Source organism: Castor canadensis, chromosome 8 (assembly GCF_047511655.1).
Source record: "Castor canadensis chromosome 8, mCasCan1.hap1v2, whole genome shotgun sequence".
NCBI classification, from domain to species: domain Eukaryota; kingdom Metazoa; phylum Chordata; class Mammalia; order Rodentia; family Castoridae; genus Castor; species Castor canadensis.
In genome coordinates, this window is record NC_133393.1 from 51,159,807 (window position 1) to 51,184,780 (window position 24,974).

General features: G+C 38.7%; 1 protein-coding gene across 4 annotated transcripts in view; it reads right to left on the minus strand.

Annotated features, from left to right (window-relative positions):
• Positions 1-2,224: 2,224 nt before the first annotated feature.
• The window catches only part of Ripk1 (receptor interacting serine/threonine kinase 1), a 48,945-nt gene continuing 26,195 nt past the window's right edge, over positions 2,225-24,974 (minus strand). For 3 of the 4 annotated variants that reach the window (XM_020177989.2, XM_020177988.2, XM_074082990.1), the window contains exons 8-11: positions 18,302-18,392; positions 16,951-17,502; positions 5,234-5,383; positions 2,225-3,441 (exon numbers count right to left, since the gene is read on the minus strand). In XM_020177989.2, coding sequence (XP_020033578.1) covers positions 3,158-3,441; positions 5,234-5,383; positions 16,951-17,502; positions 18,302-18,392 — 1,077 coding nt within the window. In that variant the 3' untranslated portion in view covers positions 2,225-3,157. The remainder of the gene's footprint in view (positions 3,442-5,233; positions 5,384-16,950; positions 17,503-18,301; positions 18,393-24,974) is intronic. The other variant, XM_074082991.1, reaches the window with a different exon arrangement.

Sequence of the window (24,974 nt, forward strand, 5' to 3'; positions counted from 1 at the left end):
GGAGCACCTGAAGTCAGCCTCACACTTTGCTTACTGATAAAAATGGGGCTACTGAACAAGACACACTGTCGCTTTGAAAGTCCTCAAGTTTATGCTCAGCTATTTTTTATAAAGTAAGCATTAGCTCTAATACTGTGCTAGCTACCCCAAGGCTTGAATTTGATGAGTTTTGATAGCCTATTTTTATTTCTTGTATATATTGTGTTCTTACTTATATATCCAATATTTGTATCGTTCCTAATCGTACCTGCTAATTAGTTACATTTATTATGTTCCAGGCCTTTCACAGGGTGCCAGCCACCCTGTGATGCACCACCTTGTTTCAATCCTCAGTCAGCCTTGTGTCCTACTGCCCCGTTTGCAGATGAAGAAGCTGAAGCCAGGAGAATGAGGAAGCAAGTCTTGGGCCACACAGCTGAAGAGTAGCATTTGCACTGCTTAATTTCACGATATTGTCTTGGACTATCACAAATTACAGATCTCACTGTCAGCCCTTTGGTTTCTTTGTAATCAGCTGCTTCCAGAATCTTGGACATTTAAACTACTTTTATTTACACTAGTACTATAATCAGAAAAACCTTTCTTTATAAAGAACACACTAAGATGTACTTCAAAGTATTGTTTAAAACCTTCTGTGAGAAGAGCTCCTTTTCTTATTCCTGAAGCCCTGACTTCACGACAGACTAAAGGCAAAGACTATGGCCACAGCAAGAGGAAAATCTGTGCTTAGAACCAGGTGGGGACCATCTGCTCTCGCACGTTCCAGTCTGAGTCTCCCTGCTTACTCGGTTTCTGCCCAAGGCTAGTAGTGGGGCTCTGGCTCTGTATGGAAACTCCTCAGTGGAAAATCTGGCTCTTTTTGGGCGGTGCTTAGAGTGGGGGTGAATGAAAGGTTCTGAGCCTCGTTGGAGGGACAGCAATGCTGAGGCCTCTCATCCCCAGGAGCCAAGGCGCAGTCTGGGAGCCTCTTTTCATCACCAGCTTCCCCTCTTCTGCCAGCAGCAGAAGAGTGAAGGGGGTTTGCGCAGAACATGCCAACCTGAGCGGCAGAGGCAGGCAGGCTGCCTCATTTATGCAAATGCACACATCATTTCAATGGCCTGTATCTGAAATATAAACCTTTATTTAAAAAATCCATTAACAACACCTTCCAATGTGTCTCTAACATTGATTATTCAGCCTCTCTGGGATCTCAGAGAATTTAGGATGTGTTAGAATGGGGGTACAGGAACCCGTTTAAAAATACCCAGACTCCTCCAGCAAAGTCTGGACACCTCCCCGCTACAGTTTGTCATCGACTGCGTGCACAAAGGCTGTGTGGCAGCTAAACTGAGGCTGGCCTGTTACATACAGAACTCCTCCCTGCTGGCAACAGTGCCCTTTCGAGGAATTGCGTGGCAATGTGCAGAGACATTTTTGTCTGAGGGTGGGAGGAGAAGGAAATGACACTAGAGGCCAGGGAGCTTCCAAATGTCCTACGAGCACAGCTCGGCCCCCACAGCAAGGAATATCCGACTCGAGATACCAATGGAGCCCAAGTGGAGAAACCTCCTTTGCAGCCCTACTTCTGGTGTGTGTTGTGTGTGTGTGTTTGCTGAGGCTGGAGGGGATTCAGAATCAGAACCAACCATTATCAACCCAAGACACCAGAATCTCTTCTGATCATCACTGGGCCCTTCCCTTCTCCCACCCTGGGAGAGCTAAGTTCAATGGCAAGTCCTCTGTTTAGTAGAGAGCCAGCAGAGATGCTGGGTAGCCCAGGTGGCTTCATTACTCTGCTCTAGTTCTTTCATTTGTTCCTGGGTTGCAGGTGGACCTGGGAAAGGTTGAGTGCTCAGAGGCACAATTTTCCAACTCGGAACCTGTCACTTTTTACTTCATGGTACACAGAAAAGAAAATGAACGCAGGTATGCATGCCTGGTCCCTGTGCAGGGCACACTGGTTGAGAAACTCCATAAAGTACTAGAATGCTAGGAAAGAACCCAAAATTAATCAAGAATTTTTGTAGTATTCACAATTAACATTTCTTTGCAGTAAGTATCAGGAAAACATTACAATTTCCCCCTGTATTTTTTTTCTTCTGCTAACACGCCTTAAATTTCCCCCAGCTGATTTATAATTTGATGTAATGGATTAGAACTGCACATGACTCTTAAAGCCTGTAATGACTGATACAACATTTGATATGGAAATTAACAGATCTTACAATTTTGGGAAGAACCATGACTGTCATAAGAAAAAATTTACTTGAATAGAACTTAGAATTATACTGTACAAAATAAGGCAGTTGGTTTATTTTACATTCTCTGAATTTTTTTTCTCATTCAGGAAGCTGAATGAGTAGGATAATTACAGTATGACCTGACACAGAATGATTTTTCTTCTATATAATATACCCCCTTACATGAAGATTTATTACATACAGTTTTGGCCAAGCACAGTCAAAAAATAATAAATTAAAAAATACCAAAAGAAATCGCAAAACCAAAATTTTCAAATCCCCTCCCCCTCGTTTCACAGCTCAGTTGGATACATAGAAGCTCTCAGTCAGTCCCATGTTATTGCCAGTTGGGTTTAAATCATTGTGTGGATCTGTGGTTTTTCTGCCCCTCATTATGTGAAAAATCTGCCTCCCCAAAAGCAATCATGTCCAAAAAAGGCAAGGTAAAAGGTAATGTGCTTAATTCTACTGAAAAAGTGAAAATCTGAGATTTGTTGAAAGGTGGCCTGTCTTTAGAGGAAGCTGGGCGGCATCATGGGAAACGAATCAAGAGTCTGCAGCACAGCACTGAACTCTATGCATCTTGAGCACGTACAGTTTTTCCATGATGGTGGTATCCTAGGAACCATGTACCTGCAGATACCAACATCTACTGTACCTCTTTTCTCCTTCTCAAAACTGGGTTAGGCTTCTTCTTTTTTAAAAATTGGTCCTGGGCCATTCAGAGGTCTTCCTGCTTAGGCTTCCTGAAAGTAGGTTGTTCACTGTGGATTTCTCTTTGCATTCTCCTGTTCTGAAATGCACGAGACGATACATATGCAGACACAGAATCCACATCAGTGAGGACAGAATGTTGAATGCTTTGAGACAGAATGCTTCCCAGTGGGTTATTCACTAAGAGGAGTTTGCTTAATGCTACCAAAGCCCCTGTAGGGTCAGTTCTGGCTGACGTGTATCAAGTAGTTCAGAAGATCTATTCGGGAACACTGGTAGAGCGCCCAGGCCAGCTTTCCCACTGTGGCCCCTTTGCCTTCCCTCATCAACCACTTTTGGAGCATCTGGTAGACCTTTTCTCTTAGCCCATCTCGCTCATAGTCATGGTCAATTTCATCAATTTGAGATTCAGGGATGCCTAGTTTACGGGCACAGTTTTTCCACTTCTTTCCCAGGTTGTCCCTGACTGGATTCAAGTGTTTATCAGTCAGACTCGTGGTATTATCTGCCAAATAGAAAAAAGAAGATAGCTGTAAGTCATCTGAAGATTCTAGCTTCCTGTTTTGCTGAAAAACACAAGAGCCCCAGAAGACAGTGAAAAAGATAACTTCTTAATTACAGAGTTACTGACTCACTGAATACTTGACCTGCCTTGTAAGGAGTCTTTATGTGACTTAGACTAGGGCACCTCTTCCTCTGGCAGATGCACCCCTGAGCCCAGCTGATGGCTTTGTGAACAAAGCTCCTATGTGGCTACTACGTTGGGTGTTCTATTCAACCCGAGCTAATGGCCTTGTTTATGTTAGACCTTCCTGGATGTAACAGGAAAAAGGAGTTTTGTTCTTTTGGGCAATTTTTCACTTATATATGTTTTGACACCCATCTCTAGACAGTTCACTTTCCTCTTAACTCAGTCCAGGATATCGAGTATGAGCCTCATGCAGTTATAATGACGGCCCTTCTCTCTCAGTGGATGAGGTATCCATCCATTCAGTCCTTTAGACTCGTCCATGCCCTTTCTCTCCCTTCTGCAAACCATCTCTTCTTCTCCTATTGTCATAACCTCTGTCTTGCTACTTACTGGCTCCATCCCATTAGCCATCCATAAAAATAATTAGTAAAGAAAACAAACATACAAAACTATCACACAAAAAAACCATATTCCTTGGTTCTCATCCTATCTCAGTAAGCTGAATGTAAGGAAAGACATCTCATTTCCCCACTCAGCTCCCTCACTTCTTTCTTCAGTACCATAATGCTGTTGTCACCACCACTGCATGTCAGTGGTCCAAGAACCTCCTGAGATGTCTAAATAGTTTGTCAGTCTCTTTAGGAGGGGAGCCCTGGGTGTCACCAATTCTTAATGGTACCTTTGGTTCATCAAAAGTTAAAGACCTCTTGTCCTAGGTACTTCAAAGGCTGTCCTTCAAATTGATCAGGGTTGGCAAACTATGACCTCTGGGACAAATCTGGCCCCCTGCTTGATTTTATACCTAAAGTTTTATAGGAACACAACCATGCTCCCCCATGTACATATTGTTTGTGGCACTTCTATACTGGAATGACAGTATTGAGCAGTTCCAAGAGAGGCCTCTGGGCCTGCATAGAAAAAAATGTCCCAACCCTTGGTTAATCAGAAAGTGGGGTTCTATTTTTTGTTTGTTTTTGAGACAGGGTCTCATATGTAGTATGCACCACAATGCCTGGCAGAAAACTGGATTCTTAATCACATGGTTTTGGCTTCATGGCTGCCTTTCCCAGTCTGTGCCTCAGGAATTCTATTCTGGGGCTGCTTAGTGGACACCTATATGAGACAGCTGTCTGATTTTTATTACAGAAGGGGGGCACAGTCTTCTATCCCTTTGATGTGGACCTACAGGAGCTATTTCTCCCAACTCTGAGTAGTAGCACTGATGGTGATGTAGGTTTAACACTCCTGCAGATATTTCTGCATGCCAGGCAGTATTCTAGTTCTTAACACATACTGACTCATTCACAGAATTAGATTCTGTGATTCTCCCCATATTAAGAAGAAACAAATTACAAAGGAATTACAAAAACATCACCAATGAAACGTGGAATAGCTTTATCAGGGGGAGAAAGTTATCATAAGAGAACATTTACGATTCCACTATCTCCCTCTTGATGGTATGAAAGTTCAAGGCTGTTAGATACTGGGTCCTTTTTCTTTCTTTCAGACCTGGGATTCAACTCAGGACCTTGGGCTTGCTAGGCAAGGGCTCTACCACTGAGCTACCTCTCCTAGTCCCAAATTGGGTCCTTTTAGAGCATCTTACCAAAGAAAGCTTGGTACTTGGAAATTGAATGTTCCACTGAGTTTGTACATGTGCTGTCTACTTGTGAGTTCATTCCGCCAATCTCCATGTAATTACAGTCTCCAATCTGAACACCAGTACTATTGTATATTGTACATTTTATGGGTACATCTGAATAGAGAGAAACATACAGGTAAGTACAATCAAGATTGAAAGCAGGAGAAAAATTATGGTATGGTTAAGGAGGACTTTACTTGAAATGTTAAGGAGACATTAACTATGTCACCCTTTAACATTTTCTTCTTTAAAATGTGTCTACTCTTTTCCACACCCATTAGGATGGCTCCTATAAAAAAAAAGTGTTGGCAAGAATGTGGAGAAAACAGAACCCTTGTACACTGGTGGTGGGAATACAAAATGGTACAGCCACAGTGGAAAACAGATAGAGCTTCCTCAGAAAAGCTAAAAAAAGAAATACCATATGATTCAGTAATTCCATTTTTGGGGGATATATCCTAAAAGAATAGAATACAGGAATATTTTTATACCCATGTTCATAAAAACATTATTCATAATAGCTGAAAGTTAGAAGCAACCCAACCGCCTATCAACATCTGAACGGAGAAACAAAATGTGGTATATACATGCATACAACAGAATCTCTCTCCCCCCACATAGTCTTGCTATGTGGCCTAGTGGCCTCGAATTTTTTTAAACTTATACATTAAACACAAAGTTTAATTTTGTCAAGTGCAAAAAGTTGATAATGCAAGAGCTGTATATCCAGTTTAAATGTTAAAATTAATTGATTGAATTGAGAGACTTCATCAGCCAACAAGTACAGAGACAGGAGCATAAGTTAATATTATCTTTCAAGTGTTTACACTGTACCAGTAGTTTTGATTGCTCTCATTTTGGAATTGGTGTGTTAAAATTTAAAAATTAAAGAAATGCTTTCAAAATTTATGTTGGTATACTTTATTTGGAACAATATTTTAAAAAGAGGCTAACCTTTTTCTAGCACATCAACTTAGGTTTTATTGAAATGCACACACCATCAGTTTCATCATACAAATAAATGTAATGTCAATAATCATAATCAATAATTATTGATACCATTACATAAGATCTTTAAATAGAAATAAAACTGAACCACACAGGTTTTATTTTTTTAAAAATAATCTTTTAATAGTTTACATCCTGTCAATGAATGTGTTCTACACATCGACTGTGACATAATATGCAATTATGTTTTTAAAAGGAAAACCTTTTTTTTTTTTTACATTTCTTTTTTTTTCTTTTATTATTCATATGTGCATACAAGGCTTGGGTCATTACTCCCCCCTGCCCCCACCCCCTCCCCCACACAGGTTTTAGATAAAGTTGAATTCCAGCTAATATCTAATGTGAGAAAGATTGGCACTTGCATATTTTTCATTTACATTTTTTTCCTGAAGATTTTTAAAACCTTTCCTACTACTATTATTGCTAAGATTAATGTGTATTTGTAGAATGGTTTAGAGTTTTTCAAACAGGGCACAGTACATAGAGTAGCAGGCAGAATAAAACAGTAGTTAGAAGCAAAGTCTTTGCAGCCAGGCAAATTTGGGTTCACATCCTGGCTCATGGGTCAATAAATCTCTGATCTTGAGAAAGTACTTAACTTCATCTATATTCTTGTTTTTTATTTTTTAAACATTTTTATTAGTATATGACAGTTACAGAGTGGGTTTTGTTGTAACATTTCCACATATACATATATTATACCCCAAGTTGATTCATTTCCTCCATTGTTCTCCCTCCTATCTCATCACCTTTCTTAAGATAACTTCAATAGGTTTCAATGTTCCATATTCATGTACAGAAAGTACATCAACCATATTTACCCTCCTTTACCCTGTTCATTTACCCTCTCCCGCCCACTTTTATCTCCCATTATCATGACCTGTTTTACATTCCTGCCCTTCATTGTTTAAGTGTCTATTTGTTGTTCGAGGGGGATTTTTACCTTGGAATTTTACCCTAAATATATTGTACTTTGACTAATCTAATTCCCTCTATTACTATTCCTTACCCTTTTCTCCCTACCCTGTATTGTTCAACAGTTTTTGTGTGCTCTGCTGTGTCTTGTTTCTACACGGATGTGATATTTCATTATTTGCTGTCATTCTTTTCTTCCTTCCTCTAACAGTACTACTTTTGGAAACATGTTCTCTATATGTTTATATGTATATATGATAATGTTTTGTATTTGTATTGGATCTGTCTTCCACATGAGAGAAAACATGGGACCTTTGTCTTTCTGAACATGGCTAACTTCATGGTGTTCTCCAGTTCCATCCATTTACCTTCAAATGACAAAATTTCATTATTTTTTATGGCTGAATAACACTCCATAATACATAAGTACCATATTTTCTTAATCCATTCATTAGTCACGGGGCATCTTGGCTGTTTCCATAGCTTGGCTTATTGCGAATAGTGCTTCAATAAACATGGATGTACAGGTGCCTTTGTTGTAACCCAACTCACATTCCTTCGGGTATATCCCTAGGAGTGGAACTGCTGGATCATATGGCAGTCCTATTTTTAGTTTTTTGAGGAGCCTCCATACTGTTTTCCATAGTGGTTGTACTAGCTTACATTCCCACTAACAGTGTATGAGGGTTCCTTTTTCCCGCATCCTTGCTAGCATTTGCTGTTTGTGTTCTTAACAAGAGTAAGGTGGAATCTTAATGTGGTTGGATTTTTATTTCCTTTATGGCCAGGGATGTTGAGCATTTCTTTATGTGTTTTTTGGCCATTTTGACTTCTTCATTTGAAAAAGTTCTGTTCAGTTCATTTGCCCATTTCTTCATCAGGTCATTGATTCTTTGGGAGTTGATTTTTTTTTTTTTTTTTGTAGTACTGGGGCTTGAACTCAGAGTCTATACCTTGAGTCACAACACCTGTCCTTTTTTTGTGATGGGTTTTTTCAAGATAGGGTCTCTCCAACTATTTGCCTGGGCTGGCTTCAAATCACAATCCTCCTAATCTCTGCCTCCTGAGTAGTTAGGATTACCGGCATGAGCCACCAGCGCCTGGTGGAAGTTTAGTTTTTTGAGCGCCCTGTAGATTCTGGTTATTAATCCTGTCAGATGCATAAGCTGGCAATGATTTTTCTCTCATTCTGTGGGCTACTGGCCTCAAACTCTTGATCCTTCTGCCTCAGCCTCCTGAATGCTGGAATTATAGGCATGAACCATCATGCCCAGCATACAACAGACTCTTATTCAGCCTTGGAAAGAAGGAAAATTCTGATACCTGCTGTAATATGCATGACCCTGAGGACATTTGCTAAGTACTAAGTACACTGGTCACAGAAGGACCTTGCATTATTCTACTCATGGGAGGGACCTAAATAGTCAAATTCACAAATACTGAAAGTAGAATGATGGTTGACAGAGACTGGGAGAGGGGATAATTGGGAGTTAGTATTTAATGAGGACAGTTTCCATATGGGAGGATAAAAACATTCTGGAGATGGATAGTGGTAAAGATTGCACAACCATGTGGATGTTCTCAATGCCTCTGGACTGCATCCCTAAAAAACTGTTAACATGGTAAATTTTATGTTGCAGGTAGTCTACCAGAATTAAAAACAGTGTGGCATGGTGGTACATGCCACCACCGGGAGGCTGAGGGTACAGGATCAAGACTAGCTTACAACTTTTACGTCGGGACCTCGGAGCTCAGCTGTGTTGGCAGGAACAATGGCACTCTTTCTGTGATGAATCAGAGCAGTTACGCGAGGATGCCACGATGCGTGAGAAAACCTCAAAACATCTGAGATATTTAATGGGAAATAACTTGATTAAAACCTGACAGTCTTAACAGCTTCCTGGACGTTGATGAGTAATGAAGTTATAGGTGTCACTGAGCCACTTAATTCTGGATGGGAATTGTCCTAAGAGGCCAGTTAGCTGTAAAATTCCTAGGATGGAGCAACTTCTGGCCAGTTTTCTGTGGCATGAAAAGTTGGTGATAAGATAAACCACCAAGACAAAGAAAACATGATTAATTTTTTTTAATTGAAAAGTGCAGCATGAGAGCACGGGATATTTTTAATGAAAAGTTCATGGACTTCAGCTTATAAGGCCTTGTCAAATTGTTCTGAATAAAGGTTCAATATGACTTGTAATTAAAACTGAAAGTTTATACTGGAAAAAAAAAAGACTAGCTTACACTATATAGTGTGGCCCTGTCTAAACAAACAAAAAAATATGACACCAATTCAGGAGAGGTGAATGAAGAGAACAGGCTTACCCACATTCCCCAGCAGGATCCCACTTACCAAACATCCACTAAGGGCCCTTCCCCTTCACATAACAAACTCAAATCTCTTAATGCAGTATTGAAGGCTAGTCACAGATCTACCCTAGCCTCCTTTTCTGCCTTTCCTTCCACCATCCTGCCCTTTTTCAGTCTAGAGACTTCAGCCCACCAGATTTGCCATGAATCTACCATACAGTGATCATGCCTTTGCTCAGATCTGTTCCCTCTGCCTAGCATGCTGGTCTGCCTGCTTGTTCTTCCTACTTGTGAGTTCCCCAACATAGGCCCAGGTCAAATCCTGAGCCCTTAGCTGCTGTGTATCAGAGTTAAGCCTGTGCCTCCTCTACCAGTGTATGAGTCCTGGGAGGGCAGAAACCAAGTTCACTTGTTTTCATATTCTTTACACCCCTTAGCCCAGGACTCTGTGTAGGGCACTTGCTCAGTGTCATTCATGCTGAGTTGAACAAGTCAATGTGTTGCTGTCATTAAAGAACAGTTAGCAGATTTTTTTTTTTTTTTTTGCTGGTACAGGGTTTGAACTCAGGGCTTCATGCTTGCTAGGCAGGCACTCTACCACTTGAGCCACTGCACCAGCCCAGTTAGCAGATCTTTAGAGGAGAGAATAGGTGGAGGAGAAGACAGTTTTGAGTAGGCAAGTCTTGTGAGCTTTCTTGCGAGCTCCTGTCCTCCTGACCTAACTGGAGGAGACTGGAGATGCAGAAAGGACAAAGGACATTAGACAAACATGCATAAAGTTGGGGCCAGGTGTGCTGGGCACTCGAATGGAGATGCACAACAGCCTTGTTACTTCTTTTCTCTATTATTCTCTTCTTTTACTTTGCTTCTTTTCTTCTTTATTCTTTAAGGCCTTACTTCTTTACTATACTTTAAAACCTTGCTTCTTTTCTATTCTTTAAAGTCTCTTTCCTTGGACTCGCACTGTCCCATGTTTTCTTTCATCTCTCTTAAAGTCTTGGCCCTCAGACTTACACTGTCCCATGTTCTCTCTTCAAGTCTTGGCCCTCAGATTTGCAGACACACAACAGGCAGCAGCAGCAGCAGCAGCAGCAGCAGCAGCAGCAGCATTCTCACAAGCAGCCCACCAATCAAAAAACCCATCAATCCTTGTTTACACAGGTAAACAAGGAGGTGGAGCAACAGTTCTCAGGGAGGGGTGTGACACTGTTACAAGAGAAACCTGCTTCTCTGAATGTAAACAACTTAAGAAACGCAGCTGAGCTTCATTTTGCTCTCTTCTGCCACTGGGGCCATGCCAAACTCAGCTTGCTCATTATTTGACACAGCTGTGCTTATGTCAAGTTCTCACAGGCTTCTCATAATCCAGTCCCCACAGGCAAGGAGATGAAATTCAGTATAAAGCTGCTCAGTCAGCACCTCGGGCCCCAAAGTAGAGCAGACATCATGCTCACTCTACTGCATTTTCCCCAGCGAAGCTAAGGAAACTAGGGACCCTCCTACTGAAACCTCTAAGAACTGTATGATGCTCACATCCAGAAGCCATGGCTCATTTTGGGTGGTCAATGAAGCTGCTGAAACTGAGATCCTTGGAACCTGGAATCTCTGGCTGTTGTCTCTAAAATGCCATAACACTCTAAAGGCTTGGTCTTCTGTAAGTGATCTTTACTAATAATAATGGTGACAATAGTGGCAGCTACCATTTACTGAGTGCTTACCGTAACGTTTTAAGCACAGCACCATACTGCCTTACCCAATTAATCCTCATGGTCTGCTGCCCCTAGCTTATGCTGACAGTTAGCTAACAGCCTGTGTTAACCACTGACTCGCACAGAGGTTAAGTCAGAGAGCAACTGACTCGGTGCCAGGATTTTACCTTGATCATATCTGTCCACCCTGAAACCCGCGTTTTTTTTTCTTATTAGTTTGTATCAATTATACAAAGTAATGAGTTTCATTACATTTTCATACATATACTTGGACAATATTCACCCCCCATTATACTCTTTGTCCTCCTCTCCCTCCCACTAGTCTCCACTCCCCACAAATAATCTCCCTTCTACTGTCATGTCTTTTAAAAAATCTTGATTCCACATGAGAGAACATATACAATATTTGTCTTTCTCAGTTTGGCTTAATTCATTTAACATGTTGATCTTCCAGTTCCATCTATTTTCCTGAAAATGGCATAGTTTTGTTTTTCTTTATGCCTGAATAATACTCTTTGTCTATGTACCACATTTTCTTTATTCATTCATCTGTTGATGGGTTTGAGGTTGATTCCATAACTTGACTATTGTGAATAGTGCTGCAATAAACATGGATGTGTAGGTATCTCTATTGTATGCTGACTTTGATTCCTTTGGGTGTATACCATGAGTAGTATAGTAGGATCATATGGTAGTTGTAGTTTGTTTTTAATGAACCTCCACACTTATCTCTACAGTGGCTGGACTAAACTACATTCCCGTCAACAGTGTATAAGGGTTCCCCAGTCCATCCTCTTGAAGACAGCCATTCTGATTGAGGTGAGATGGAATCTCAATGTCGTTTTCATTTGCATTTCCTTTATAGCTGAGAATGTTGATCATTTTTTCATGTATTTAATAGCCATTTGCACTTCTTTTGAGAACTGTCTGTATAATTCATTTACCCATTTATTGACTGGATTGTTTGCTTTTCTGTTAATTTTTGGAGCTCTTTATATATTCTGGATATTAATCCTTTATCTGATGAATAGCTGGCAAAGATTTTCTCTCATTCTATAGACTGTCTGTTCATACTGGTTATTATTTTCTTTGCTGTGCAGAAGCTTTGTAATCTGATGAAATCTCATTTGTCAATTCTTTCATTTCCTGAACTACTGGAGTCCTATTCAGAAGACTTGCTGCCTCTGCCTATATCTTGAAGTGTTTCCCCCATGTTTTCTTCTAGTAGTTTCAAAATTTCAGGTCTTACATGAAGGTCTTTGATCCATTTTGAATTGATTTTTGTACAGAATGAGAGACAGGGTTCTTGTTTCAGTCTTCTACATATTTTCCCAGCATCATTCATTGATAAGACTGTCTTTTCTCCAACATGTTTTTACCACCTTTGTGGAGAATCAGATGGCTGGAGGGTTGACTTCTGAGTCCTCTGCTTTGTTCTATTGGTCTATGTGTTTGCTTTTGTGCTGTACCATGCTGTTTATGGCTCTGTAGCGTAACTGTGATACCTCCAGCACTGTTCTTTTTTTGCTCAGAATTACTTTGGTTACTCTTTTGTGTTTCCAGATGAGTTTTAGGATTTTCTTCTATTTCTATGAAGTACACCATTGGAATTCTGATGGGGATTGCACTGAATCTGTAGACTGCTTTTGGTAATATGGCCATTTACACAATATTAATTCTGTTGAATCATGAACATGGGTTTTGCCATCTTCCAATGTCTTTATTTAGTGTTTTACAGAGGTCTTTCACCTATTTGGTTAAGTTTATTCTGAGGGTTTTGGTTTTTGTTTTTTTTTGAGCTATGGTGAATGGGGCATTTTCTGATTACTTTCTCAGCATGCTCAGAAAAGCTACTGTGTTTTGTATGTTGATTTTATATTCTGCTACTCTGCTGAAAGTATTTGTCAGATCTAAGAGTTTTCTGATGGAGTCTTCAGTGTCTTTTAAGTATAGAATCATATTATCTGCAAAAAGGAATAATTTGACTTTCTTATTTATATCCCTTTTCTTTCTTTCTCTTGCCTTATTTCTCTGGCTACAAATTTAAGGACTATACTGAATAAAAATAGAGAGAGTGGACATTCTTGTCTCATTCCTGATTTTAAAGGAAATGCTTTCAGTTCCTCTCAACTTAGTATGATACTGGCTATAGGTTTATCACATGTAGCATTTATGATGTTGAGTTATGTTACTTCCACTCCTAGTTTCTTCAGGGTTTTTATCATTAAGGAATTACTGAATACTGTAAAGGATTTTTCTGCATTTATTGAGATGATCATGTGATTTTTGTCCTTGATTCTATTATATGCTGTACTATGTTCATTGATTTGTGTATGTTGAACCATACTTGCATCCCTGGAATTAAACCAATTTGATCATGGTGTATGATCTTTTTACTATGTTGTTGAATTCAATTTGTAAGTATTATATTGAGGATTTTTTCATCTGTGTTCAGATGAACAAATATGTGTCTCAGGGTAATATTGGCTTTATAGAATGGTATCATTCCTCCCTGTCTATTTTAGGTAAAGTTTGAGGAGCGTTGGTGCTAGTCCTTCTTTAAAGATGTGGTACAATTCTAGTAGTAAATCCATAGTGTCCTGGGCTTTTCTTTGTTGGGAGACTTTATTACTGCTTCAATCTCATTGCTCATTATAAGTCTGTTTAGGTTGTTTATATCTTCTTGGTTCAATTTTGTTAGGTAATATGTGTCTAGAAATTTATCTATTTCATCCAGATTTTCTAAAGTATGGCAATATAAATTCTCAAAATATTCCCTAATAATTCACTGGATTTTAGTGATGTCTTTATAATATCCCCTTTCTAATCTCTGATTTTAATAATTTGGGCTTTTTTCCCTCTTTCTTTTGGTTAGTTTTTAACTAAGGGTTTGTCAGTCTTGTTTATCTTTTCAAAGAACCAACTCTGTTTCCTTGATACTTTGTATTAGTCTTTTAGTCTCTATTTCATTAATTTCAACCCTGATCTTTATTCTTCCTTTCCATCTACTAATTTGGGGTTTGGCTTGTTCTTATTTTTCTAAGAGCTTTAGGTGCATCCTTGGATATTTGAAATCTGATTTTTCAATATAGGCACTCACAGTACAAACTTCCTTCTTAGAAGTAACTCTGCTATATGTCCAAGGTTCTGGTAAGTTGTATTTTTGTTTTCACTTGATTCTAAGAATTTTTAAATTTCCTCCTGGTATCTTCAATGACCCACTGTTCATTCAAAAGCATATTGGATGACCTCCATGTATTTGTGTAGTTTCTATTGTCTCTCTTGGTATTGCTTTCTAGTTTTATTCTATTATGATCTGATAATATAGAAGAAATTATTTCATTTTTTTTGTATTTGTTAAGACTTGTTTTATGGCCTAAAATGTGATCTATTTTGGAGAAAGTTCCATGAGCTAACAAGAATGTGTATTCTGTGGCTATTGTTTAGACTATTCTATCAGTGTCTGCTAAGTCCATTTGATCTATGGTGAAGTTTAACTGAAATTTCCTTGTTGAGTTTTGTGTGGATGATCTTATTATCTATAGATGAGAGTGGAATAATGAAGTCACCCACTATTTTTATATCTGTACCTATCTGTCCCTTTTTTATCTAACAGTGTTTATTTTATGCAACTGAGTATACCAATGCTTGGTGCACAAATCATCATATCTTCTTGATGGACTTCCTTTTATTAATATGTAGTGACCTACTTTATCTCTTCTAACTAACTTTAAGCCTGCATTTTTGAAGTAATGGGTTTTTTTTTTTTTTTTTTTGCTGCTTTCCTGCCCAAATCTGACCACTGGAAAGCCCATAAAAGTTGTGAAATGGAGCCAACGCAATATTGGAAAAATTTTTCAACCTTCTGATGTAACATTTTCATTTATGATTGAGGATAATGAACCCTAGAGAGATAAAATGGCATGCACAAATGCATGTAGACAATGACTGTCACCAAAAGGACTAGAACACAGGTCTAAATCTGAAGTCCTGTGAGCTGCCTTTTTCTAAACTCACTTAAAGTAGTACACTGAATAAAAGGAAAGGCCCTTAATCAAAATAAAGAAAATATTTATTTTCCTTTGTACTTACTGGTACAGATAAAACCTCCTTATCTGACAGGGCAAATTAGAAAATTCACATTTTGTGCAGTTAGGTCTACTTCATAACAACAAAAACAAGTACAAAGAAGAATCAGTTAAATTTACAGTGAGAAACTCAACTTGTTCATTTACCAATTCTGTACTTCGCAGGATTATCCTTAGGGCAAAAACAAGATAATGCCACGCCACTGTGCTCCTTTTCTCACTGAGAGTATTTCAGAATCAATAAGTAGATGGAGCCCTATACATGCTTTTTTGACAGAACCAGGTACCAGAGGGAGAGGAAGAACTGAAAAAAGGTTTCCGGTAAGAAAGTAGCTTGGGTTACTCCTATATAGACAGGACTAAAACCTGACATTAAAAAACTGGTTATAATCTGCTTTCCACTCACTAGGATTTAAGTTCCTTGAGTGAGCCTATTTGCTCACTGTATATATCTCTAGTCCCTAGAAAACTCCCTGGCATGAAGAGGGGAGTGCTGTAGAAATTTTTATTGAATTAATCATGAATAAATAAAACTACATGGTGGCACTCATGAAACATTTTCGTTGTATACATAAAGGAAACTAAAGGACAGCTCATTCAGTTGATTATCCAGTATTTTGCATTTAATAAATCCTACAACAAAACAGATGAAAAAAAATCCAGAATGTTTCCATAGGAGTTTTTTTGGGAAAATTTGCACTTTTGAAAGAAACTGTGATAATGATCTCTAGTATTTTCTTGTTTTTTGCAGTTCTGCGGATTGAACCCAGGGCCTTGCACATGCCAGGCAAGTACTCTCTCACTGAGCTATATCCTCAACCTAGAAAGCTCTATGATTTTCAATGCTTGCTCTACCTATACTGATTTTAGGATTCCTAGGACACAGGAAGTTATGGTTAATGGATGCCATCCAGGTATCCAGGTAATGTTGGCAAGTTTTATTTGGTAATGATCCTGGATATTAAATTAATTCATTCCTGCTCTAAAACATCCATAGCGACTGTCAATTAGCTTTGACTTCAACTAAGAGAGATATGGAAATTGAAATAAAATTTCTCATTACTAATGGTAGTCTTTATCCTGATAAGAAATAAAAAAATACCCAAGACTTTTTTTCTTACCTTCAGAAAACAGCAAGATAGAGAGAGAAAAAGAGAGAGAGAGAGAGACTGACTTGAGTGTAACAGGACCACTATGCCATTTAGGGTAGAATGGAAGATAACTACCTATTACAAGGACCTGAACACCAACACAGATGGTCAGTTGTGGTGAGTCTTAGGCCAAAACTGAAATAGTTCCAGACCAAGTGGTCTGAGGACACCATTCTAAGGTGGTAAGTTAAAACCCTTGGTCCTTCCTATTATTGCTTATACTCTCTCTTCAACAAAATTAGAGATAAGGGCAAAACAGATTCTGCCTGGTAGTGAGGGGGGAGGGGGCAGGAGAAAGGAGGGAGAAATGACCCAAACATTGTATGCGCATATGAATAAAAGAAAAAAAAAGCAATTTGGTCCATAAAAAAAAATAATGTGGCAAGTTGCATCTGGCAGTTGATCCTCTGAACAACTTATCCTTTGACCCCATTGATAATGTACAGTCTACAATACAGCTAATGTCTGCTTTATTTTCAGAAAAATGAAGATATGCTTACCTGTTAGTGGCAAGGAGCTGAATGGGATGGTAGGTGTGCTTCCCCAGAGATTGGTCTCAGGCACTGGAGTTTTATACAGACTAGGCATTTGGCTTGGATTTGGTCCATACCAAGCTCCTGCAGCGGCTGTTCCTGGATCCAATGGTCTTGCTCCAAACGTATGTAAATTATATAACTCGTTCCTGTATGGTTGACTAGTGAGCCCTGTCACTTGGTGTACTACATTACCATAACTGGCTGCACTGGGAAAAGCAAAACCTTTTGTCTCTGTGCTCAGAACATTCTCACAAGGTCTCTGCTGTGCAAAGGGGTCATGGGAGACCCTTCTTCTCCTCTCCTCCTCTATGTTGTAAGCCACATTCTGTCTAGGCTTCAGTTTTGTCTGCTTGTCTGTGTGGTTGCCAAAGGCATGATAGCTGGCTTCCTCCTCGAGTTTACGTTGCAAGTTGGGCTCATTCTCTTGTTGTGGGTGCTCTAGAGAGGGGGAAAACCAGGACTCTTCCACAGGCCCAATCTCAAGTCCCTGGGAACTGTGCAGCGAACCAGGCTGCTCTATAAAGGAGAAGAAACGATCAATGTGGGTTTCATGAAAAATTTTAAAAGTAATATAAAACTTGAGCACCATAATGTATCTGCCACTCAAAGTAATATGCTGAAAAGAGAAACGTAGAAAGCATTTAGTTTTCTTCCCGTAAGCTTTATAGGTGATCAGTAAGAGACCCTGGCTGGCACCACAGGAACATGGGAGAAATTATTACGGACAACAGAAGAGTGTAACAGGGATGACTCAGAAAGAAAGGGACATAGGCTGGAGCAGAGAACTTGGGTTGTTGCTGTAGAATGACTCAGGGTAGACACAAGAACAGCAGCAGCTGGGCCCTCAGCACATTCCATGGGTTCTTTCATTCTGTAAAGCTATTATCAGGATTTGGTGAGTGAGGGTTAGGTGAGGTTAAGCAATTTGTTCCAGATCCGACAGAAGTGGCTTCAATATCCTACACCCTGCCCTACCTTTTGTCATAATGAAAAGGTATCCCTGTTGGACTCTGAGACCAATCTCTCTACTCATGGTCTGGATCAAGTCAGTGGCAGCCCTTTCTCCTGACACCACTTTCTTCCTACCACACATCAGGCCTCTTGTGCTCAGGACACTCTATGACTTTGGTGACCGAAAGTTACTTAATATTTCAAAGACAACAAAACTGGAATCCAGGATATATCATACATTCAAGGCAGGTCCTCATCTTCTATTTCTGATATGGTTCTGAGTAGTAGTAGTAGTAGTAAGAGAGTAGAATGAATGAATGAGAAAACAATACAATAAACAGATTTTGAGCACAGGGTAAGTTACCTGAATTTGACCTGCTTGGTGGTGATGCCACACAATCAAGTTGCAGAGACTGCATTCTCTTCACAACTGCATTTTCATCTGGGTACTCTTTCTGTAATGAAGAACATAAACATACACTTTAGAAGATAGCAGAAAACATTTAGTCCCAGAAAATTTAAAGAATGGATCTTTTCAGAAAGTAGAAATTTCACACAAATTTTACCAGTAAATATTTTTTTAAAAAATAAACATTCTTCCAAATATCCCAAATGATTCTTCAAATGAACAAAGCTGGAGAACTCACATTTCCTGGTTTCAAAACTCACTACACAAAGCTACAGTACTCAAAACAGTGTGATACTGTCACTGACAGACCAATATAACAGAACAGAGAGCCTAGAAACAAGCCCTGCCATATATGGTCAACAGATTCTTGACAAAGGTGCCAGGAGCATTCAATGAGGAAAACTGTCTGTACACATATAAAAGAATGAAGCTGGATCCTTACCTTATTCCTTACATAAAAATTAACTCAAAATGTTTCAAAGACTTAAACTTAAGTGCTAAAACTAAAAAATTTTTAGGGAAAAAACATAAGGGGAAAGCCTCATGACATTGGTTCTGGAAACAATTTCTTCACTATGATACCCAAAGCACAGGCAACAAAGTTAAAAAAGATAAACTTGCTTATATCAAAATTAAAACCTGTACATTAAATGACACCACCAAGAGAGTAAAAAGATGATCTATAGAATGGAAAAAAGAAATCATATATGTTTGATAAAAGATGAATATCCAGGATATATAAAGAATGGTTATATAGCTTGAAATCACCTTTTCCCTTTTTGTAGTGCTGGGGATTGAACTCAGGACCACAAATATTCTAGGCAAGTGCTCTACCACTGAGCTATACCGCCAGCCCCAGAACGTCTGTGGTTCAAAAACAATTAAAAAATTGGAAAAGAAAGGGCTGGAGTATAACTCAGAGTAGGCACTTGCTTAGCATGTGCAAGGTCCAACTCCCAAAACTACAAAAAATCGTATGCCTACATATGTATATACATATATATAGGCAAAGGACTTGAATAGATGTTTTTCCAAGAAAGATACACAATTAGCCAACAAGCCCATGAAAAGATGCTCAACTTTACTACTCATTAGGGAAATGTAAACCAAAACAATAATAAGATACAACTTCATAATTATAGGAATGGCCAAAATAAAACAAAAAATAACCAATATTGGTGAGGATTCAGAAAACTGGAAGTCTTGTAAATTGCTGGTGGAGAATGTAAAATGGTACAGCTGGTATGGAAAATGGCTTGATGGTGCCTAAAAGTTAAACACAGAATTACCATATGGTCTAATAATTCTACTCCAACATATATATCCCCTAAAAGCAGAGACTCAGACAGACACTTGTATATCAATGTCCACACAACTATTATTCACAACAGCTAAAGGTGAAAACAATCTGGACATACTTCAACAGATAATGGATAAAGAAAATGTGATATATCCATATAATGGAATATTATTCAGCCATAAAAGGAATTCTGATACTGTGTTCCAACACACAAATGGACGAACCTTAAAAACATTTTGTTAAGTGAAATATGCCAGACTGAAATGGAAAAAAACATTGTGTAATTTTATTTCTATGAGCTATCTAGAATAGGTGAATTCCAAGGCAGAAAAAGATTATCAGGGGCTGAGGAGAAGAGTTTGTGTTCAGGTTGACAGAAGTGTTGGAAATGGATGGTGGAGATGGCTACCCAACATTGTGAATGTGCCCAATGCCACTGGATGTACACTTAAGAATGGCTACAACAGCAAAATTTATGTTATATGTATTTTATTATAGTAAAAGAAAATGACTAGGTGTGGTGGCTCAAGCCTGTAATCCTAGCTCCTTCAGAGTCGGAGACAGAAAGGATTGTAGTTCGAGACTAGTTAAGGTAAAAAGTTCACAAGACCTCATCTCAGTCAATTAAAGCTAGCTATGATGGCACACACCTGTCATCCCAACTATGTAGGAAGCATAAATAGGAGGACCATGGTCCAGGCCAGCCTGGACATAAAGTGAGGCCTTTATCTCAAAAATAACTGAAGCAAAAAGGACTGATGGAGTAGCTCAAGTGGTAGAGTGCCTGCCTAGTAAGCATGAGGCCCTTAGTTCAAAGTTCCCAGTACCACCAAATTTTTTTCTTTCCTTATATAAGCAGTAATACTTACACTAGAGAAAATACTCATCAGAGAAATATGAAAAATGTAGGAAATCATATTTTTAAAATATAAAACCTACTCAAAGGTAAAAAACATTTTAGCCTTTTCACTTCAAAATTTTTTCTTACTCATATTTGTATTTTGCTCTTAACAGAGTGCCTACTACATTGGCGGATGGTCAAAAAATGTTTGCTGAGTAACTATATGCATGACTTGGGGAAGAATGTCAGAAAGAATTATGTTCATGCATTTTAGCATTTTGAATATTGTGTTTTTACATGTTTCTAAATTTCTGCAGAAATGATTTTCTTTTTATAATTTTTTTCATGATGCAATATATTTAAATAAGTTTTTCTGAAAAGGTCAAAAAATGCAGAGTTACACAGAACAACACCTCAGTGTCATTCCCTCCAACCCTCCCTGTCCCATTCCCATAGGTAATCCCTACTCAGAGTGGGGCATGCAGCCTTTTTATTCTCTCTAGGCATTTGGCACATACATTCTGGAAATATACAGTTATATATTATATTAAAAAGATCACACCATAATATAATATTGTTTTGTGTCTTAGTTTTTCACTAACAAGTCTTGAAGATCTTTCTGTGTATTATTACACATGAGTTTCCACCTCATTTTGAGACTTGCTGTACAGTACTGTGTAGTTTAAATTAAGTCATAATTTAGGGTAAGGTCTACCTGTGGACATTCCAGCTTTTCACTCTTACCAACTCAAGTGCAAACAACTTCTGAAGCTCCATCTTTGAGCATGTGACTGAGGATGGATAACTAAGAGTAGAACTATAGCATAAGTCAGGTGTTTTCCATGGTGGTGGGCAGCTCACCTTCCACCAGTGTTTATACTCTTGTCAGGACGGCATGAGATGTGTGATTCTGCCTTGTGTCAATGCTTGCTATTACCACTCTTTTTTCAAAAATGTCAGTCTAACAGATGAGATTTTGATTTTTTTCTGTGAGTTAAGGCCAAGTATATTTTCCCAAGTTTGCTGACTGCTTAAACTGTATTTCTTCTTTCCATTAATTCCCTGCCTATATTCTTTGCCTTTCCCCCCTTTTGACTTTTTATGTTTTGTTTTAAATTTGTATGTACTCATTATATATTCTGGATGTTAATCCTTTTTTATTAAGCAAAATTTCTCCTTTTCAAGTGACTTTTCATTTCCAAGAAGTCAAATACAAGTCTTTTTCTTTGTATCTTGTGACTTCTATGTCTAAAACATACCTGAATCTGATTTGGGACTTTGCAGACAACATGCTATGTCTTTAGACTCCTCTCCAAGGAGAGGATTTGCTGCCCAGAGAAAAGCAGAGTCAGGAAGGAGTCCCAGCCTCAGCTCTTTCAGCTACTCAGCAGCTAGGAGATGCCATGCCTAAGGTGCTCCCTCCCAAGCTGCCTACACCCCTGACAGAGAGAGGCAGGATGGAAGTCCTGGCCATTTCAGGGACAAGTCTCAGGAGCTTCTGCTCATTGCTCTCAGTTGCCAAAGCTCTGTTGGGCTTGACTATTCCCTCTGACTTCTGCTCATTCCTGCTTCCTACTGCTTCCCTGCGCCTCAGCCTCCAACTCATCTCCTGCTTCTAGAGAAACCAACCTGCAAGATTCTTCTCCTCTCTTTCTCATTCCTCCCTCCCTCCTTACCCCATTCCTACCTCCTCTCCTTTTCTTCTTCCTCCCTTCTTTTTTTCTTTTTTTGATATGGAGAGCGAGACCCAAATTCTCTTCTGTTGATCTATTTGACCATCTTTGCTCAAATACCACTTTGTTTTGGACTCTTTCATGAGAATTCCTTGGCTATATTTCTACATTTTTTCACACAAATTTAATGATGACCTTGTTGAATTCCATAAAGAACCTGATTAGAATTTTAATTAGGATTGCACTCCACTTACAAAAGAGGTTGGGCAGAACTGATGGCTTTAGTGTAGCACATCTTTCTTTCCATCCATAAATAGTACTCAGTATTGTTTTAGTACTCATGTAGATTTCTTTCATGTCTTTAAGAAAAATTTTCCATGTTTGCTAACCTATAGACGTCTTTATCACATTATGATTGTAATTTATATTTCTCTATTGCTAGAAAGGTTGTATACTTTTTGGCATATTTACTGGCTATTTGAATATTCTCCTTGGTGAAATGTCCAAATATTTCGTTCATGTTTTAATGAGGCTGCTGTCTTTGTTTTTGGTTGTATACATTCAAGTTTTTTGTTGGTTACAGGTGTTATAGTTCTTTTCTCCATTCTGAGGCTGGTAATTCCATTTGCAATAGTTTCTTTTGATAAATAAGCATTCTCTAACCAAATTTACCACTGTTTGCCTTAAGGTTAGTGCTTTTGTATCGTGTTGACAGTTCCTTACTCTAAAGACATGAAGAAATTCTCCTACCACATTTCCAATAGCATTATAATTTTATCTTTCATGTTTATATCAGTAATGAGCCTATAGCTGATTTTTTGGTGTGGTGGAAGGTAGGAGGTCCATCTTCACTTTTTACCACAGCATCACTTATTGTAAAGACCATCATTTCTTCACTACATACACATCTCTAACAAAATTAGGGGTTTTATATACATTTGGATCCTAAGGAAAATCTCAACTCCATTCCACTGGTCTCTGTATACCAATACCTCTGTCCTCATTATATAGTTTATGGTAATTGTTGATAAGAATCTGATAAAGGGCCAGGCTCTGTGGCTCAAGTCTGTAATTCTAACTACTCAGGAGGCAGAGATTGAGAGGATTATGGTTTGAGGCCAGTAAGGGCAAAAAATTTCTGAGACCCCCATCTTAACCTGGTGATGCAAGACTGTCATCCCAGCTATGCAGGGAAGTGCAAATAAGAGAATTGTGGTCAAGATAGGCCCAGGCATAAAATGAGACTCTATCTCAAAAATAACCAAAGGGATACTCCTGTAATCCTCACTACTCAGGACATAGAGATCAAGAGGCTCACGGTTCTGAGCCAGCCCAGGCCAATAGTTTGTGTGAGCCCCATCTTGAAAATACCCATCACAAAAAAAGGGCTGGTGGAGTGGCTCAAGGTATAAGTTGTGAGTTCAAACGCAGTACCACCAAAACAAAACAAACAAAAAACAAAGGACTGGGCATAGCCCAAGTGGTAGAGCGCCTGTTTAGCAAGTGTGAGGCCATAAATTCAATCCTCAGTACTGCCGAAAAATAAAGAAACCAGTAAGGCAAGCCTTTCCCTACCACGAGTTCCGACTTCTTCAAGAGTATCTTGGTTGTTCCTGCCTTCGCCTGTACTATTCCATACAGAAGGGTCATTCTAACTTCCCATACCGCCCCCCTCCAACCTAACAAAGTAGAATTCTGGTTGGGGCTGCAGTGATTCCATATAACAATTCGAGAAGAATTGACATCTTTGCAATATTTTTACTTCCAAATCACAAAGAAATGGAGTATTTCTTCTTTAGGACTTACTTTGTGCCTCTCAATGAAAGTCTATATATTGAGTTGCTACTATCTTTTGTAAGATTTATTACTACTAATTGAATTTTTATGCTACTGTAAATGGAATCTTTTTAAGCTCCCTTTCTAATTATTTTTGATAGGACAGACATATATAATTTATTTTTTATATACTGATTTGTAACTAAATCATACTCTATTACTGATTCAAGAAGATTCTTTTGAATTTCCTGTCTACTTATCTTGTACCTGTGAATAATGTCAACTTCGTTTCTTCTTTCTTTCTCTTGCTCGCTATAAAAGCTAGGGCCTCCAGAACCATTCTGACCAGACATGGTGGTGTAAGCTTCCTGGTCCTGTATGTTATTCTCAAAGAAAAGCTGTTAGCATTTTGTCTAGAAGTACATCTGCTCTGGTTGTTTCAGTACCTTATCAGACAAGGAATTTCTTTTCCAGGTTGCTAGTATTTTCACCATGAATAAATACTATATTTTATCAACTGATTTGTCTGCATCTATTGAAAAACTCCATTTTCTTATCCTTTAATAAGATAATGTGATGAATTATAATGATAGGTTTTCCAAAAGTTAAACTAATTTTGCATTCTTGGAATAAACCCAACTTGGTTTTGTCCATTGATAGATTCAGATTGTTTATATTTTATTTTGGATTTATCTATGCTGTTTCATGAGGCTGCTGTAATTTTATTTTCTTACACTTTTTTGGGTTTGGGAATTCAGGTTATGCTAGTATAAAATACATTTGGGAGAGTTTCCCTCTTTCAGTAAGAGTGAGATAATTTCTCTTCTCTTTCTTTTTTCTTTTTTTAGTACTGGGGTTTGAACTCAGGGCCCTGAACTTGCTAGGAAGGCAGTTTACCATTTGAGCCATGTGCCCCAGCCTGTTTTTGCTTTTTTTTGTAGTGTCTTGGGTTTTTGCCCAGGGCTGGCCTTGTACCACTATCCTCCTACCTAAGGCCTCTTGTGTAGGTGCATGCCACCATGCCTGGGTTAGTAACTG